General features: G+C 41.5%; 1 protein-coding gene across 3 annotated transcripts in view; it reads left to right on the top strand.

Moving 5' to 3' along the window:
- The window catches only part of zranb3 (zinc finger RANBP2-type containing 3), a 175,220-nt gene that overhangs the window by 20,999 nt on the left and 136,559 nt on the right, over positions 1 to 17,662 (top strand). For all 3 annotated transcript variants that reach the window (XM_020708646.2, XM_020708651.2, XM_020708643.2), the window contains exons 3-4: positions 8,107 to 8,125; positions 8,408 to 8,586. In XM_020708646.2, the coding sequence (XP_020564305.1) occupies positions 8,107 to 8,125; positions 8,408 to 8,586 (198 nt within the window). The remainder of the gene's footprint in view (positions 1 to 8,106; positions 8,126 to 8,407; positions 8,587 to 17,662) is intronic.

Here is a 17,662-nt window from a genome sequence, read left to right on the forward strand (position 1 = left end):
GCACGCCGGCCTTCTCTAATTGTGATCAGATGATAACATAAATAAAATAACTATATCATAGGTCGTGTCTGACCTTGACTTTGTGCCATACAGAGTCTGTTTTTATTTTTAAAACTAAAAGGTACAATACAAACTACACAGCTAAAGATGGATGGGGTCATGTGACTCATTGGTTTTATTGGATTAATCGGAGGTGGCGCCATCTCTAAATAGTTGTGGTCTTAACAGGATGTGATGTCACTGAAAACGGGTAATAAGCAGGGTCAAAAGCTAGACGGTTGTGTGATCTTTGTTAGTTGTGTCATAAGGTCAGCTGTCAATCAAAAACCATGAACTCTTTCTTAAAATTTTTTATTTTGAGGTCCAGAATAAGAAAAAGAGACACGAAAGGGTTGAAAGATTAACACAGAACAATTAAGAACCAACAGGGAAAAATCATTTCATTTTTAAAATTGGAATTTGGGGTGAAGTGGAACTTCATGTACTGCAGCTGGTCCAAATTGGGTGTTAAATTTGAGGCATTGCTTCTTGGACCAAACATTTTTTTTGAGAAATAGACCTGTAACTAGACCATCCCCTACGATTGAAACCCAACCATGCATTTGACATCAAAGTTTTTACCCAAAGAAAATGTTTTTTTTTTTCCTGGCGCAATGAACCACTCAAGTCATGATATTCTAACAACATTAATAATTAAAAAATCATTCTTTTCCATGTAGCAAATGGACTGTATTCAGAAAGGTATTGGACTCATTGATCTTTGATATAGAATCTACATTTACCCTTTTTTTAAATCTAAAACTGTAAATTGCTAGTATTTGCTGATTAAATGTTCTTTGACTGTAATAATTAAGTAATGGCTAAGCTTTCTTTAATTTTTTTAAAATATATACATTTATATTTTTCATATGTGTCATTTGGGGACATAATTGCCAGCTAGCGATTGACCCTTTATTAATGCCAATTCTGCCTTTTTAAGAGTGCTGCTGGAAAATAAAAATAAAATAAACAAGTGTGGCATTTTTAAGGAAAATCACACTATGAAACAGTTAGCTGGACATTCAAGACAAATGACACCAAGAAAATCACATCATAATTTGTAAATATTAAATATTTTTATGCCTTTGGATTTCTCAATAAACAAATACATTTAAAGTTAGATGCTTCACACCTTTATTATTGCGAAAGGGACTATTTATGTAAAATGATAATCTCTGTCTGCTTCCTGTTTATTCAGTGAATGCGTTTAAAAACCTAATTAAAAAATGCAGTTGATACACAAAGGTGAAGCATCATCATAAATACCAAAAAGGAATAAATCACTTTAGCAAATAATGCTTTAAAGCTGCAAGGAAAACAGAAAGAAAACATGGCACTGAAGAGCAAAAAGAGGGAGGAAGTGCTGAGCAAGTACTAAAGTTGTTTTTTTTTTTGCATTGAACTAAAAGAAGCAAAAGTCGGATTTTCTCCAATTTAATTTCTAAGACGTTGAAGGTGTTTTCCACTGGTTTGTAGAAAATGAACAGCAGCCGTCTAAACTGATGAATGTTTCTGAAAGTCCAATGCATCTGGCGTGCCATGCTGGAGCCAGCCTTCAGCCCGCCTTTTGTCCAGCATCCCACGCCGAGCGCAGAGCATCACAGGTCTGGTCCTCAGGCAAAAGCCCTCAGCTTGGCTGGAGATTGAGGTTAGACACGGGTCCCTGTTACACATCACCATGCAGAGGTCAGAGCCATTAAATCAATGCAGGAAGCTTTAGGGAGAGGAGGGGGGCAGTGGAGCCCACTGCCTGACACCCCGGGACTCGTGTGCTTCAGAGATAACATTAAAAGATGCGGCAGTGGCGTGCGTGCCGTCGTCAGGCAACAGCACTGCAGCACGCTCGCAGTTTCAACCCGTCAAGACGACACTCGGGTTATTTAAAGTAGGATGATTAATGTGTTGAGAAATGGCAAGCACCTGCCCCAGCAGCACCGCCTCCTGGGGTTGTGCGTGGGCGTGTGCGTGGGCAGGTGTAGCGTGAGCTCACATATGTACTCTCACATGCGCTTGCGACGGTGCGTGCACTTTCTTTTCTTATAGCGTGTGGGTATTCTTGCATGTCTTTTGTGTACCCTCTTTTTTTTTTTTTTTTTTTTGACTCACATGGAAGTCCGATGTGTGCGTTTATGCAATGCGCTGACTGGGCTGGTGTGCTGGCAATTAGAAAAACCACCAGTGGCAAGGTGCACATTAATCATGTTCCTATGCTGAAATAGAGAAATGGGGCGGAGATGGGGGGTTGAGGAGGAGGAGGAGGAGGAAGAATAATGAGAGACTTTGTCTGAGGTATTCAGAGCATCTTTGTAGCACTGTGTGCTTTGACGGGATGTTGGAAGCCTTTATAAAGAAGTAAGGTCATAAAAGCAAGTCCAAGCCCACCGGACAGAGACTCAAAGGTGGATCTCTGCATGTTTCCCACAGGGACAACCTCAGCTGAGGACCATTTCATTCATTTCATTGTCCCCTGGTGTTCAGTGCTCAAGCAGCATTTAAATACCATACTTTTCACAAGATAGGGTGCAGCAGATTATAAGACGCACTGTTAATGAATGGTAATTTCATTCATTCATCTTCTTCCGTTTTTTCCCTTTCGGGGTCACGGGGCTGCCGGAGCCTATCCCCGCCACTTATGGGCGAAGGCAGGGGACACCCTGGACAGGTCGCCAGTCTGTCGCACATATCACACACCCATGCAGTCTCACATTCACACCTATGGACAATTTAGAGTAACCAATTAACCTATGAAGCATGTTTTTGGACGGTGGGAGGAAGCCGGAGTCCCCCGGAGAAAACCCACGCATGCACGGGGAGAACATGCAAACTCCACACAGAAAGGTCCCCCATTGTTGTTCTGTTTCAGGTTGTGTCATATATAAGGTGCGCTGAGTCAGCGATGTATCCGTCAGTCAGTCAGAATTCCAACAGCAAGTCCCCGATTGGTCAAAGTTCGACCTGGTTTAGCTGGAAACACACGTGCAATGGCGACGTGATTTGCACGTATAGCCTGAAAACGGCCATAAAAAGTTGCGTGGCCATAAACGTGAGAGTTATGAACGCGGAAATCCGAAAAGCGCGTTCACGTGTGTTTGCATAGACTTTTCATTGAAAGTGGCTGCTTGAGCGCACGTTGCCGAGGGCGGTGTCTACACATCTAAAAGCGCATAAAGTGAGACAGAAGAATCAAAGATATGTTGGTCAAACTTTATTAACTGCATTGATAGTAACTCTAGAAGTTGTTTGTGACTGTCCATACGTTAAGCACGTTAGAAACTTGTTCTTTTCTGCCCGGTCCAACAAAAAACTGTTGCATATATAATTAATAGAAATAAAGTTTAGTCTACATTACAAAAGGGGTTTATTCAAATATACATCTGGTGTGTCAGAAGACTCATAACCCCATTTTGTAAAAGTAATATATGTCCAACACAAGAGGCCTTCAGCTCTTATCTGTTTGCTCAGCTGTTGGACAAGTTAAAAAATTAAAAATAAAAATAAAAAACATTGGAATATTCACAATAACTGTTATTCAAAACCTTGTTTGCAATTCGTAAAAAAAACCAAAAGGACTGACATTAGATTATGACAGAGGGTTGTGTACCTCTCAAAATCGCTTTAACATCTGTAAACGCAATCAAAATGAGTCATATATAAGGTGGGCTTTTTGAAAAAAAAAATGCTTTAAGTGTGTCTCACTGTGCGGAAGATACTGTATATAAGTTACATAGTCAGCTCTGAATTGACTAGGTATAACCGTGTTTGTTGTCCGTATATATCTGTAAATCTGTTTTTGTTGTGATTTTTATAACAGATTCTGGGGGGAAAAAAATCTCTAAACATATGTTAAAAATCAGTTTCAAAACAATATCACAAAAATGATTGCAGTAGATAATTGTTTGATACATAGATTTATGCAGAAAGTGGGTAGATCTCGTCAGGCTTCAATAAAATATTAATGCTGTACTGCTGCAGGCCAAACAATGTTCCAAACACTGAGGAGAGAAGTCCTGTTGAAAATTTTAAATGCTCATTTTTTATCAGCAGTCCTTTAATTGATCAAAAAAACAGTTTTATCAGAGAACAGCACTTTGTGGATCAAAATTTAGAAAAGTTCAACTGGTTTTGAATCAGTAGCTTAACATTCCTGAAGGGTTTGTTCGTCCCAAACTCCCACCTTCCGCTTTTGAATTTGCCCAAATCAAGGACCACAAGTTCCACCAAAGACTACTGAAAGGCTGGTTTGAGAAGGGAGGAATTTGTACATTGTAAATTGAATTGGATGGAATTGCCTTTGTAATTACAACAAGTATGTGTACAACAAAATTGCTCTTTTTTTAAGCTCTTTTTTACATGAATAGAACAGGGGTGGCACTCTGCTTTCATCTGGGCAGAGGGTAGGTGAAGGAGAAAAAAAGACCCCACTAGGTAGGCCCGCACAATAAATCGCAAATTTATCGTTATCACAATATCAAGCTGTGCAATACGCATATAATTGCAATAAATGGTTATCTTAAATGTGCTAAAACAATCTTATGGCAGCTTGAAGTATTTAACGAATCAAAAAAATCCATTTATGCATTTGACCAATCGGATGGAACCATTTGATGTTAGACGTTCGCTTCCTATGTAGACGAGCGTCATTTGAAGTGAAACTTAAGTTATCTTGACTCTTATTTAAATCAAACTGTTGCAGTGAAATGCATGGTTGCAGTGATGTTTTTGGTTGTTTTGCTATATGTTCATGTATCGCAACTTATATCCTTATCACAATATTGATCACTAATATCGCAAATCTAGTTTTCCCTCATCGTGCAGCTCTACCATTAATACAGAAATGAAGAATGGGTAGACATTACATGGGATGGGGGGGTTACTTTTGTACCGTTTCCGCAACCAGTGTGAAGCAATGGATTGTTTTCTTTGCTTCAAAATTCGTTGGGGTTGCTTTATTTGTGTGAACACCTGAAAAGTTACAGTATTTCAAAGAGATCCAGTGTTAAATGGTTAAAGTCTTCTTTCTTTGAAACGTTTCACCACTCATCAGTCTGATGAAGCCACTTAAATGAGCTGTGTAACGCTTCAAAGAAATAAAACTCCAGATGCCATGAAACAAATTCAAGACAATGCCAACCGGATGAATGAGAGCCTTTATTGTTGGTGTCCACTGTCGATGCTAATAAAGAACTAAACTAACCGAGGCATCTGTGACACAAAAGCAAGCAACATTTAGGTCCAAAATTTTTACCCAGTTTGCTTTCCATGTCATTGTTTAGTAATCTTTTAGCCAATGTGCAATGCAATGATTTTACCTGAGCCTTGAAACATTAATTATATAACGGGTATTGCAGTGAGAAACTTACTACTACTGTACTATTGGGTTTCCTTACAACTACAAAAATTGTGTTTTGATGAAAAAAAAAATTGTGTGTTCACACTTACAGCATCTGAAAAACCTCAAAAACAAACCAGCAGAAGTAGGCTGCTGGATCTTTGGGTTCCATGAAGAACAATTGTTACTGAGGTGCCTGCTTTTTGATTTTACGTTTTACGGAGGACATGAAACATTGTACCTGAATGTATAGGTCTAACTAGATGAGCTTTTCCATTGTGTATGAAATTGCTCAAATTGGATTTGTGATAATAAATTCGCTTAATAGAAACATGACAATTTTGAAATAACTCGCACTTGTTGAAAAAAGTATTTGCTCATGGAGTAAGTGGGTTTTGAGGCGTATCGAAAGTGAGATATTTTGCAAAACTGCCATGGAAACACTTGTTGAAGTAAATGACCAACATCCAGAATGCAATGCGCCTGTAGATAGTACCTGGCTGCCTTGGACACTCTACAGCGCGCACAGTTCATCAAACGTTGAGCGTGTCATGTAGAATTGTTGGATCCACAGCTCCTCTGTAAAATCACCAACCACGATTTCTCTAAAATGGCTTCAACCATAGCCGCTTTTACGTGTAAGGATATCGCCGCTCCATGGCCTGAATAAGACTCCGACGTCTCCTATGATAGATGATGATGAGCGCTAGTGCCGTGGCAGAAACTTGAATGCATCTGCTGTAAATCAAGTATTGTTCACATTTGTTGCCATGTTTTTAAATGACTTATTGCGTAAGTTGGTTTGTGTTTATCTGCACAATGATGATTTAATGGCAACAGGGTAACTGCAAAATTGTGTTTTTTGGACATTTCTTGAACCTAGAATAGTTTTGTGCATATGTGTAATGGAAACTTAGCTATTGACATCATAGATGTTTATCTAACTTAAAAATGACATTTCCCAAAATGAAACGCAGTTGTTAGAGTTTTTTCTTTCACCAGGCAAAAGAATAAAACTTGTTCTGGTATACTGGGTCAAAGACTTAAGTATGAACCTGATAATTTAAGGTCTAATGTAAAGAAATCTGCAGGGAGTGGATTTTTTTTTCAATGACATCATTGCATCTTCCAGCAAGGTAATGACCCAAAACGAATGTTTAAAATGGTCCAAAGCCTTTTGAAGGACATCAAAACGAAAGTCCTACAAGTGACCTGCCTGAATCTCAAATCTGTTGAGAGACTCAAGGTTAATGTGTGTACTCTGATATCACAGTTCAAATACATTTGAATGAACGTTCATGGAAGAGTGGTCTAAGATCTGTCAAGAGACACGTACCAGATTAGGTAGGCACATAGACCACAGGCCATTTGAGAGTGTCCAGTGTTGGAGGGGAAAAAAAGGCAAATTTTAGCTTAGTAGGCATTTCTTGTTTCTCCTTTTGGATTGTAAGCTTTAAACCTTTTTAGTCCTTTCCAAGGAAGGTCCTCAGTTTTCTTGGATTTAAAAAAAAAAGGATAATAATTTTGACCTTAATTTATTCGTTCTTGATGCGCCAACCCACATTTTTTTTCCTGTTATTATTCCACTCCTTTTTTCAAGATGGTTTTCACTAATTTACAATTTTGCCCATTTATCTCATTACTATTAATGGTCTCTTAAACATATATACCGGGTAAATAACAGTTTTAAATTTTCTACAGCTAATTAGCAATCCATTTAACATTTAATTTTTAGCTACTTTCAGTTATTGTGCCCTCTTTTTACCCTCTTTAGTAATTAATTAGCCTTTAGTTTTGCCTTGTTCCTCATTACTCAGCTGCTTTTTGCTCTGGTTTAGCAAATTCATATAGTCAAAAATGAGATTGTACTATCTCTTTTTGAATTGGGACTTTATCCACTGTATAGAAGCAAAATTACAGAGCTTGTGACCTGACATGGGTAAAAAAAAGAATTCATTCACTCAAATAACAAATTATTTCACTCCCACGAAATAACAAATTATTTCGTGGGAGTGAAATAATTTGTTATTTCGTGGGAACGAATTACTTAGTTTTTACTCATCAGGTCATGGGCTCCGTACAAATATTTAGCTGCTGAGGATAAAAGTTTGAATAAAAATAAGTGTTTAATGTGTTTTTTCATACGTTGTTTTAGCCGTGTCATGACTGACGAGTAATAGCGGCATTGTTTGGTGTGTTTTGGAACACTGCAATAACCACATCTTTATCTGTTATATCTTTTTATCTAAAATTTAACAACAACATTTCCTAAAGTCTAAGTTATTCTTTTAGATTTAAAGATAAGGGATCCTGTATGTTGAACAATGTCGAATCTGGTATCATAACTTTGGCGTCACCTTTCACGCTCCACTTATTTTGAGGAAGTGGATGGAGCTCAGCTCATAAATATCACGGTCTCCAAAGATGAGATCTGCTGCATCAGACGGAGATATTCAGCATAAATATTGAAAGGCGTGAACAGCACTCACACTGAAGGGAAGTACTGGTGCAGAGCTAAATTACTCATGACAGATTTGCCGTTTGTCCAAGAGCTGGCGCGCAGAAACTGGGTGTGAGATGTGACAGAAGGGGTTCTTTGGACTAAATCCACTCCCGAAACCCTTATGCCCGAGAGTCTGTCTTTATCTGGAAGTCAACGAGCCCCTCTTTGGATAGGAACACCTGGCTGTTGGTTGCCTGAACCCATCTAATGTGTCTCTATTCTCTGTGTTTTACAGATGCATGATTGCTGATGAGGTAAACACACACTGCACTCACTCCTGAAATCTATTTCCCCTGCCAAAAAAAAAAAAAAAATCCATGAACCTGAGACTTCTCTGCATGCCTTCCAAATGAATTTGTCAGCTCTCCGCTGCACTCCCATGTGGCTAATCGCTTCTGACACTGGAATCATTCTGAGACCTTATTACTTTGGAGCCGCACATCAGCTCCGCCGTCATGTGTAATTTGCCACAGAGTCGCCGTGCAGTTGACTTGTTTTTCCTCCCCTTTGCCGTGTGCTGATATTGCTTGGCCCAGATGGGTCTCGGGAAGACGGTGCAGGCCATCGCGGTGGCATATGCCTACAGGCAGGAGTGGCCTCTGCTGGTGGTGGTGCCATCCTCCCTCAAATACCCCTGGATCGAGGAGCTGGAGAGGTGGATCCCGGAGCTGCAGCCTGGAGACATCAATTTGGTGGAGAACAAGAGCCAAACCACGTAGGTCATCACACCCACAACAGAAGCAGCTTTTTTTTTTATTTTCTGTTATCCATTTAGAGATTTCTCCCATCTTCCAACTGCATGATTCCATCTTTACCAAAAGATATTATCACATGGAGTTTAAAACACTTTACCAAGTATATGCTTCCTTTTATACTTTAATGTTGACAAACAGTTAAAAACTCCACTGAGCAGCCCATTAATGAAACCACAAAAGAACATATTGATGGTGACTCTCGGCCCCTCCTAAAATGTTATTATTAAACAATATTGGTCATTGATTTAATTAAATATAAATTCAGGTTTTTTTTAGAAGTTTTATTTAACCATCAAATAGTAAGAAAACCAATTATGCTCAAAGGTTTAACATGATTATTCCAAATATTAAAATCTAAATAAACTTGGGAAAATTACACATATTGGTATATGTATTGAAACATGCATAAAAAAATGAGAATCTCTTGGATTGATATTGACCTTATGTAGGCCTGCACAGTATACACAAATTTATCGTTATCGCGACATCAAGTTGTGCAATATGCATACCGCAAAAGACGGCGAAAATCTCAATAAATGGTTACCTTAAATGTGCTAAAACAAAGTCACGGCAGCTTGAAATATTGAACAAATGAAATAAATCCCTTTATGCGTTTAACCATTTCCATGTCTTTTTGTTTGTTTTTTAGAGTTATGACAACTTTTTTTTTCAGCTATTCCAATAAATTCAGACAGATTTTTTTCTAAATTTCAACTGATTCTAACTTTTGACTAAGCCAAAATTGTAGTTTTAATCCTAGAAGTCTTCGCTTTTTCTCAATATGAGAAAAATCTAAAAATTTCTGACTTTTGTTTTCAAATTCCAACTTTGTCCTCGATATTTTAGATAGACATCAAAGAAATCACTTCCTTTTCTTTACATAAGTAACAGCCAAAAACTGATTTTTAAGTAAAAAAGTTGAATGGAAATGAATTTCCATTGGCGTGTACTCATATATAAGCGGTCACTTTGAAGCTGCTCTCACACTGGCTGAGTTGACTCACATTGAAGCGACCACCTTCACTGAAAGGTCGATGTAAACACACATTAAACCAAATTTCGAGCTTCTGCATCCAGAACGCTTGCAGAACTGGCATTCATTGATCCCACGCTGGAAGTTCTACCTGTTAAACTTCTTTGCTGCTAAAACGTGACAACGCTCAAAGGTGACCAGTCAAGAACTTGGGTTTGGTAGTGACGTGTACCTTGGAAGTTCCAGCTGTTGTAAACATGAGCACGATGGCAAAAATTAAAAATTGTGCTTTTTCTGCCCACACGGAATTATATGACACTAAGGCTTTCATATATCGGAACAGAGCTGTGAAAGAAAAAGCCTGGAGCAAAATCTGCGGGACTTGCACTGCTTCAACATTATACATCAAGCCTCCTCCAACTGTAGTTGGTGGACAAGCGCTAGTAAACATTAACAATAAAAAAACAAAAGTAGAAAAAGTCCCCTCACTGCCGCTTCCTCTGTGTCCGGTCATGAAGCCGCGTACAGGGCATTCTTGCACGCACCATGCTTACATAGACTTTTCATTGAAAGGGGCCGCCAAACACTTAAACCGAAGACGACGCAGCGAGCGTCATAACCGGCCTTTTCGGTGTCTACAGGCAAAAAGCGGGCAAACCTGTATGGGGAATGCTTTAGGTTGTAGAACAATTGGTGAGGCCACAGAGCGAAAATGTGGATGTACTTTTTTTTGTGTGCGTGATTGCTGGTTGTGAAAGGTCATCAAAAACAATTACACAACATGTAAGAGCAAATAAGGGTGAAGTAGGGGAGACTCAGGCGTTTCATGCAGATTTTTTATTTATTCTACCCTTTTCAAAAATGTGTGCACTGCACAGGGGGCCTGTTCGTGATGTTTAGTTACGTGATGTTCCCTGCGAGCAGCCTGACTGTTGAAAATGAGGAATTAAACAATCAGCGCGTAGTTTGTGTGGGAATCCATCGTGTACTTGCGTATCACGTGCACACTACGTCCCACAGTCAGTAAGAGGCCAATACTCACACCTTACTAATGACTAGAATATGGGGTACCATGCAACAGCATCACCCGCACGTCTGAATGGCTGGAACTTTTACTAGCCTTACAAATACTTTACAGTACACTTAACTACACGTATGACAGTGGGACGTTTCATTTTCAGCGATGCCTGGTGAGGTGGCTTTACGAGCCACACCTGTGCCCCATTTTATAAAGTGGCCACGCCTCTCTTTGAACCCCATGGGCCCGGACAACCCAAAAACCCTCAGCACCCCCATGAGGGTGCATGCTATCAGTGCACACAGTGGGGGAAAAAAGTATTTAGTCAACTACCAGTTGTGCAAGTTCTCCCACTTAAAAAGATGAGATAGGCTTGGATGACATCATAGGTATACCTCAACTATGAGGCGTAATATAAGAAAAAAATCCTGAAAATCACTTTGTCTGATTTTTATTTATTTGCAAATTATAGTGGAAAACAAGTATTTGGGTCATCCGCAAACATGTATGATTTCTGGCTCTCACAGTCCTGTAACTTCTTCTGTGAGAGGATCCTCTGTCCTCCACTCCTTATGTGTATTAATAGCACCTGTTTGAACTGGTTATCTCTATAAAAGACACCTGTCCACAACCTCAAACAGACACACTCCAAACTCCACTATGGCCAAGACCAAAGAGCTGTCTAAGGACACCAGAAACCAAATTGTTGACCTGCACCAGACTGGGAAGACTGAATCTGCAATAGATAAGCAGCTTGGTGAGAAGAAATCAACTGTGGGAGCAATTATTAGGGAATGGAAGACATACAAGACCACTGATAATCCCACTCTATCTCGCAAGATCTCACCCTGTGGGGTCAAAATGATCACAAGAACGGTAAGCAAAAATCCCAGAACCACACGGGGGGACCTAGTGAATGACCTGCACAGAGCTGGGACCAAAGGAACCAAGGCAACCATCATTAACTACACCACCAGGGACTCAAACCCTTCCCAATGCCAGACGTGTCACCCTGCTAAACCCAGTACATATGCAAGCCCGTCTACAGTTAGCTAGAGAGCATTTGGATGATCCAGAAGAGGGCTGGGAGAATGTCCTATGTTCAGATGAAACCAAAGTAGAACTTTATGGTAGGACCTCTACTCGTCATGTTTGGTGGAGAAAGAATGCTGAGGTGCATCCAAATAACACCATGCCTACTGTAAAGCACGGGGGTGGAAACATCATGCTTTGGGGCTTTTTTCAGTAAAGGAACCAGAACAACTGATCTGTGTAAAGAACAGAATGAATGGGGGCTTTTATCGTCAGATTTTGGGTGAAAACCTTCCATCAGCAGGGGCATTAAAGATAAAACATGTCTTTCAGCCTCACAACGATCCCAAACACATTGCCCGGGAAACGAAGGAGTGGCTTCATTAGAAGCATTTCAAGGTCCTGGAGTGGCCTAGCCAGTCTCCAGATCTAAACCCCATAGAAAATGTTTGGAGGGTTGCCCAGTGACAACCCTAAAACATCACTGCTCTAGAGGAGATCTGCATGGAGGAATGGACCAAAATACCAGCAACAGTTTGTGAAAACATTGTGAAGACTTACAGAAAATATTTGACTGCTGTCATTTTCAACAACGGATATATAGCAAAGTACTGACTTGAACTTTGTTATTAAAAAAATACTTATTTTCCACCATAGTTTACAAATACATTCTTTAAAAATCAGATTTTCGGGATTTCTTTTCTCATTTTGTCTCTTACAGTTGAGGTACACCTATGATGAAAATTTCAGGCCTCTCTTTCTTTTTAAGTGGGACAACTTGCACAATTTGTGGCTGACGAAATACTTATTTGTCCCATTGTACATGAGAAGATAGTAGCCTCAGTAACTCTGTTGCTCAAGTGTAGCGCCAACATATACTTAAATAGTGAATCAACACTGATACCCTAATTTGATGTTACACAACAGCCCAAAATGTTTTGATTGATTATTTGTATAATTAGTGCCAGATAGATGTATTCCCAGACGTCCACTTCAGCTGGTCCACACATGTTCCAGACATCTCATTGCAAAAGTGAAAGGTTGCCACCGTCCCATCAAGCCCAAGTGGACGTTTTCGCTGATTAACGAGCCGCCGCCTGGCAGCACGCGATACGGCCCGCTCCTGTTTGTGCAGGCAGCAATAATTTGCCCTTAAAGAGATGTAATGAAAACGTGAAAGTGCTCGATGCGGCGCCGAGGAAGGCGGGGGTCGACACATTAATCTGAAAGCGCCCCCTCTGTGTCAGCAGCCAGCAGGGCGAACGTTTGACGGGACTGACAGACGAATCATGTCAAAGCGACGTGTGAGATATTGAACAAGAAAGGACATTTTTCAGGAAAAGAACGTCCTTGAGAGATGCGTCTCATTTCCGCTCTTGTTTGTCATTTGGGATTGAAGTGGATTTTTTTTCTTTTTTTTTTGTGCATCATGGAGTAAAACAGCCATTATCTCAACTTTCCTTTAGTTGGGCTCTTTTTTTTCTTTTTCTTTTTTTGAGTGATGCAAACTTCTATATTTGTGACTTGAAGAAAGGGGGGGGGGGCTCCCCACCTCACATCACAGAGGAGGTGCAAAGAGGTTGTGAACGCCTTGGGGGGAAACGTGTCCTTGAACTGGATGTGTTAATGACTGAATGCAGAGGCAAGAAAAAAAATTATGCAGCTCTCCATCCCAGTATTTTCGTCTTGCTTGTGCTTTTCTGGAACATGAATGACACCTGATTTCAGCGTTTCTCCTCAGAAGTGTGTGTGTGTGTGTGTGTGTGTGTGTGTGTGTGTGTGTGTGTGTGTGTGTGTGTGTGTGTGTGTGTGTGTGTGTGTGTGTGTGTGTGTGTGTGTGTGTGTGTGTGTGTGTGTGTGTGTGTGTGTGTGTGTGTGTGTGCGTTTGTATTTCTACCCTTGTGGGATCCGGGACCTGAAATTTCACCCACCTCGTGGGTACCAATTTTTTCCGTGGGGACCGAAGCTCGGTCCCCACAGGCACAAGCATTGGAATCAATAGAAAAAAGCCTCCTGATATGCCTAGTGCTGTTTTTTTTGCAAAGTAAAATCGGTCCCCTGGAGATGACTTTTCATGACAAGGTGTGTTTCACCATGACACCCTAGTGGTCAGAGAGGGTATAGCAGTGTGTGAAGTTGGACTAATGGGGACAATTTCCTGACAAAGTGTGTACTTTTTTAATATCATATTTTATGATTACAAATGTTGAAATTACTTTTGGACAGTGACAATATTTGTATTGTAAAAAAGATATACTTAGTTGAAACAAATTATGTCATTTTTAAAGCCAGGATAACCAGGCAATTTCTACTCAAATGTCAAAGGTAAAAAAGTGAGGCTTGAGGCCTAGTCCTGAAACAACACCTTTTGGGGTCTTGTGAGGGGAAATGTGATCGTAGGAGCATCACACTTTGTACAGTAGCTAAGGACAAGGTTTTAACCAATACTGGTAAGTTTGGTAGTTCTCACTCTAAGCAGATCTGAGAAATTAAAGAAAACACCTCATCAGGAAAATCTAGGATGAGCTTATTGTAAACGTTTGCGTGTCCCTTGGTGGCCCAGTTTATGCAAGAGACTCAAAACTCTGGATGGTGCATTAGGGTAACAGCCTGATGTAATGCAAGAAGTTTCAGCTCCCCAGGTCAAAGCATTGTTCTGGTAGCCCCCTGTACGCTTGTTTCGGCCTACTCCAATTCAAGTGTGAAATCAAGATTAAAAATGCTTCCCTTTGGCCAACAAAGCCCATCTTTGACTATGTTGTATCATTCATCCCCCTGATGCAAAATAACTTTGTTGTTTGTTGCTAGCATGATGCTAAAGCTAACTATCTAACCAGTCAATCAAGCAATCTAAAATTTGGTGAACTTATTAAGCACCCCATGAGGGGCTCTCATGTGAATTTTCTCCTGTTTTTAAACAATATTGGCCCAAGGGGGCAGCTCCACATACATGAAAAACAGAAGTTCCAGGGTTCACAGTTTCAAAAATATATGTCTGATTGTGGCAAAACAGACGTCTCCCAGTTTGCGAACCACTGTACAACATGTTAAAAATGTGGGTGCACAGAAACCCCTAGATATTTTTCATCCCCAAACTCCTTGGAAGAAAAATCAGGAAGACGTACACAGTTACCCCATTCTGAAAGAAAACAGCAATTCTCAAAATGTTTTTTGATGGATTTTTTCCCCCACAGGCCCATTTGAACCAGTGACCAAAGCCTGGGTTCAAAATTTGAATTTAACTTAAACACTAAAGGTGTTTCTTTCCCTTAACAGAAGGCATTTTGTTAATATCCATCCAAAAAGGGTTTTTTGTGTAGGTACAGAACACCATCCCTCCTAATGCATTAGCATTAGCATAATGCTTATGCTAACGACACACTGCCAGAGCTCCACAACAATATCAGCTCGCTCCAGCATAAGCACCCGGAGGCATTTTACGTGGTTGCAGGAGACTTAAACCATGTAAACCTGACAGACACTTTGTTCAAGTTCCACCAGCATGGGAAATAACACTCTGGACTGTGTCGACATCAACAAAAAAGATGCACACAGAGCTGTCCCCGTCCTCATTTGGGCTTCTCCGATCACATCGCAATCGTGCTGGTTCCTGCTTACTGCCCTTTCCCCAGATGCCAGGCACCAACACAGAGGACCATCACAGTGTAGCCCAATGAGACTGCCCCAGCTAACCAAGACACAGACTGGCAGGTCTTCAGAAGGCAGCTTTGCACTAGGTGGAGGAGCACCTGGAGGATTATACATCAGGTGTCCTCAGGTACATCAGGAAGTGCATGGAGAACTTCACCAGCACGATGACTGTAACGTACTATCCCAACCAGAAACCCTGGCTTAACGCAGAAGTGCAGTCTCTACTGAAAAACAGGAATGCTGCTTTCCAGTCTGGTGACAAGGTAGCACTCAGAGTAGTGAGAAGGGATCTGCACGCTGGGGTGAACAGGGCCAAGCATACCCTCAGAGGATCCAGCAACATTTTACGTCCAATAATCCCCGTAGTATGTGGAAGGGCATTAAGTGCATCACAGACTACAACACCAGAGTTGTTCCGAAGACCCCTTTCTACAAGACGCACTTACAAGACGCACTCAACCTTTTGTACTGCTGCTTTGAGCTTTGAGGACTCCAACCCTGAAGAGTGGAGAGCCTTCCAGTGTGACACCCGCAGAAGTGAGGAAGACCATCCAGAGGATCAATCTTCACAAAGCTTCTGGACCTGACAACATCACTGGACGGGTCCTGACAGACACCAGCTCACAGAGGTGCTAACAGACATTTTCAACACCCCCCTGAAGCAGGCAGTGTTCCCTACCTGCCTGAAGACCGTAACGATCATCCCAAACTCCAAAACATCCTCAGTGACAGGTCTGACGGACTATTGGCCAGTGATCCTAGCTCCAATAGTCATAAAATGTTTTGAAAACTGTTCATGACCCACATCACAGAATCCATTGGTGTTACCAAGGACCTGCACCAATATGCATACAGGTCAAACCGATTCACACAAGATGTCATCCCCTCTGTGGTCCACACAACACTCACCCACCTAGAGAATAAGAACTCGTGTGTTTGCCTGCCCTTTGTGGAGTTCACATCAGCCTTCAACATAATCATCCCAAATACCCTCATCCATAAACTGCACACATAGGACTGTGCTTCACTCTTTGCAACTGGGTCTTGGACTTCCTGAAAGACCATAGTCTGTGAAGATCTGTGACCCCCCCCCCCCCCCCCCCCCCCGATCACCCTCAGCACGGGCCTCCCACAGGGCTGTGTGCTAAGCCCCGTCCTGTTCACCTTGCTCACGCATGACTTCACAGCAAGTCACTCCAGCAGTCTGATTGTGAAGTTTGTAGATAATACATCTATACTTGGACGAATCACCAACAACGATGAGTCCAACTACAGGGAGGACGTGGAGCATTAGGAGGGCTGGTGCAGAGACAACAACCTCTGCATCAATGTGAAGAAGACCAAGGAGATGATCGTGGACTTCAGGAAGGACAGACATCCCCCTCCTCCTCCTCTTTACATCGGTGGGGCTGAGGTGGAAGTGGTTTTTAGCCTCAGGTATTTGGGTGTGCACATCTCCAACGACCTCACCTGGAGCACCAACCCATCCTGCCTGGTGAAGAAGGCACATCAGCGCCTCTATTTCCTGATTAGGCTCAAGCGTGCTGTGATTAGAATCTCAGTCCTGTCCACCAATATGTGCATAGTGGAGAGTGTCCTGAGCTCCTCCATCACTGTGTGGCACGGCAACTGTTCTGTGGCAGAGAGAAAAGCTCTGTAACGGCTGGCTAAAGCTGTGCAGAGGACTGTGGTTTCACCTGCAGTCCACCACTGAGATCTACAAATCTGGATGCAGGAAACGAGCCTCCTGCATCCTGAAAGACCCCAGTCAGCCCTTGCACCCTCTGTTCTCCCTGCCCTTCTCAGGCAGGTAGTGACAGAGCATCAAGAGCAGGACCACAAGACTGAGGAACAGTTTCTTCCCAAAAGCAGTGAGACTGGTGGAGATTCGTCGATATTTGTATCGATTTTAAATGCTGTCAGGCTGATAATTATTTAATTATTTATGAACGTCCTGCAGCGTCTAACTCTTGTTTTCCATGTAACCCTTGTGCTATCCTAGGCACTTTAACATTGGGAGTTGGGTCATCTAGACCCACTACACAGTGCTTTGAACCTTTTTTCTTCAATGATTTGTGATCTTCACTGGTGTCCATGGATTACATGAAATCTTTCCACCTTTATCCACCTTTGTCATGGTAGGGAGAAGAGGTCAATGTAAGGGTGGGGTCATCTTAGATAGCACAAGGGTTAAACCTCCGACCGCTAGTTGGCACCTAGCCTCTTTGGGCAGCTGTGATGGTGTGGCTCTACACCCCACCAAACAATGAAAAGATCTCAGTGAGAAGCAACTTGTTTTTATGAGACATGCACCACGTTGACCACAGTCAACGTCACCCCCTAAGACGATGACATCACGGCC

Source organism: Oryzias latipes, chromosome 2, assembly GCF_002234675.1.
Source record: "Oryzias latipes chromosome 2, ASM223467v1".
NCBI lineage: Eukaryota > Metazoa > Chordata > Actinopteri > Beloniformes > Adrianichthyidae > Oryzias > Oryzias latipes.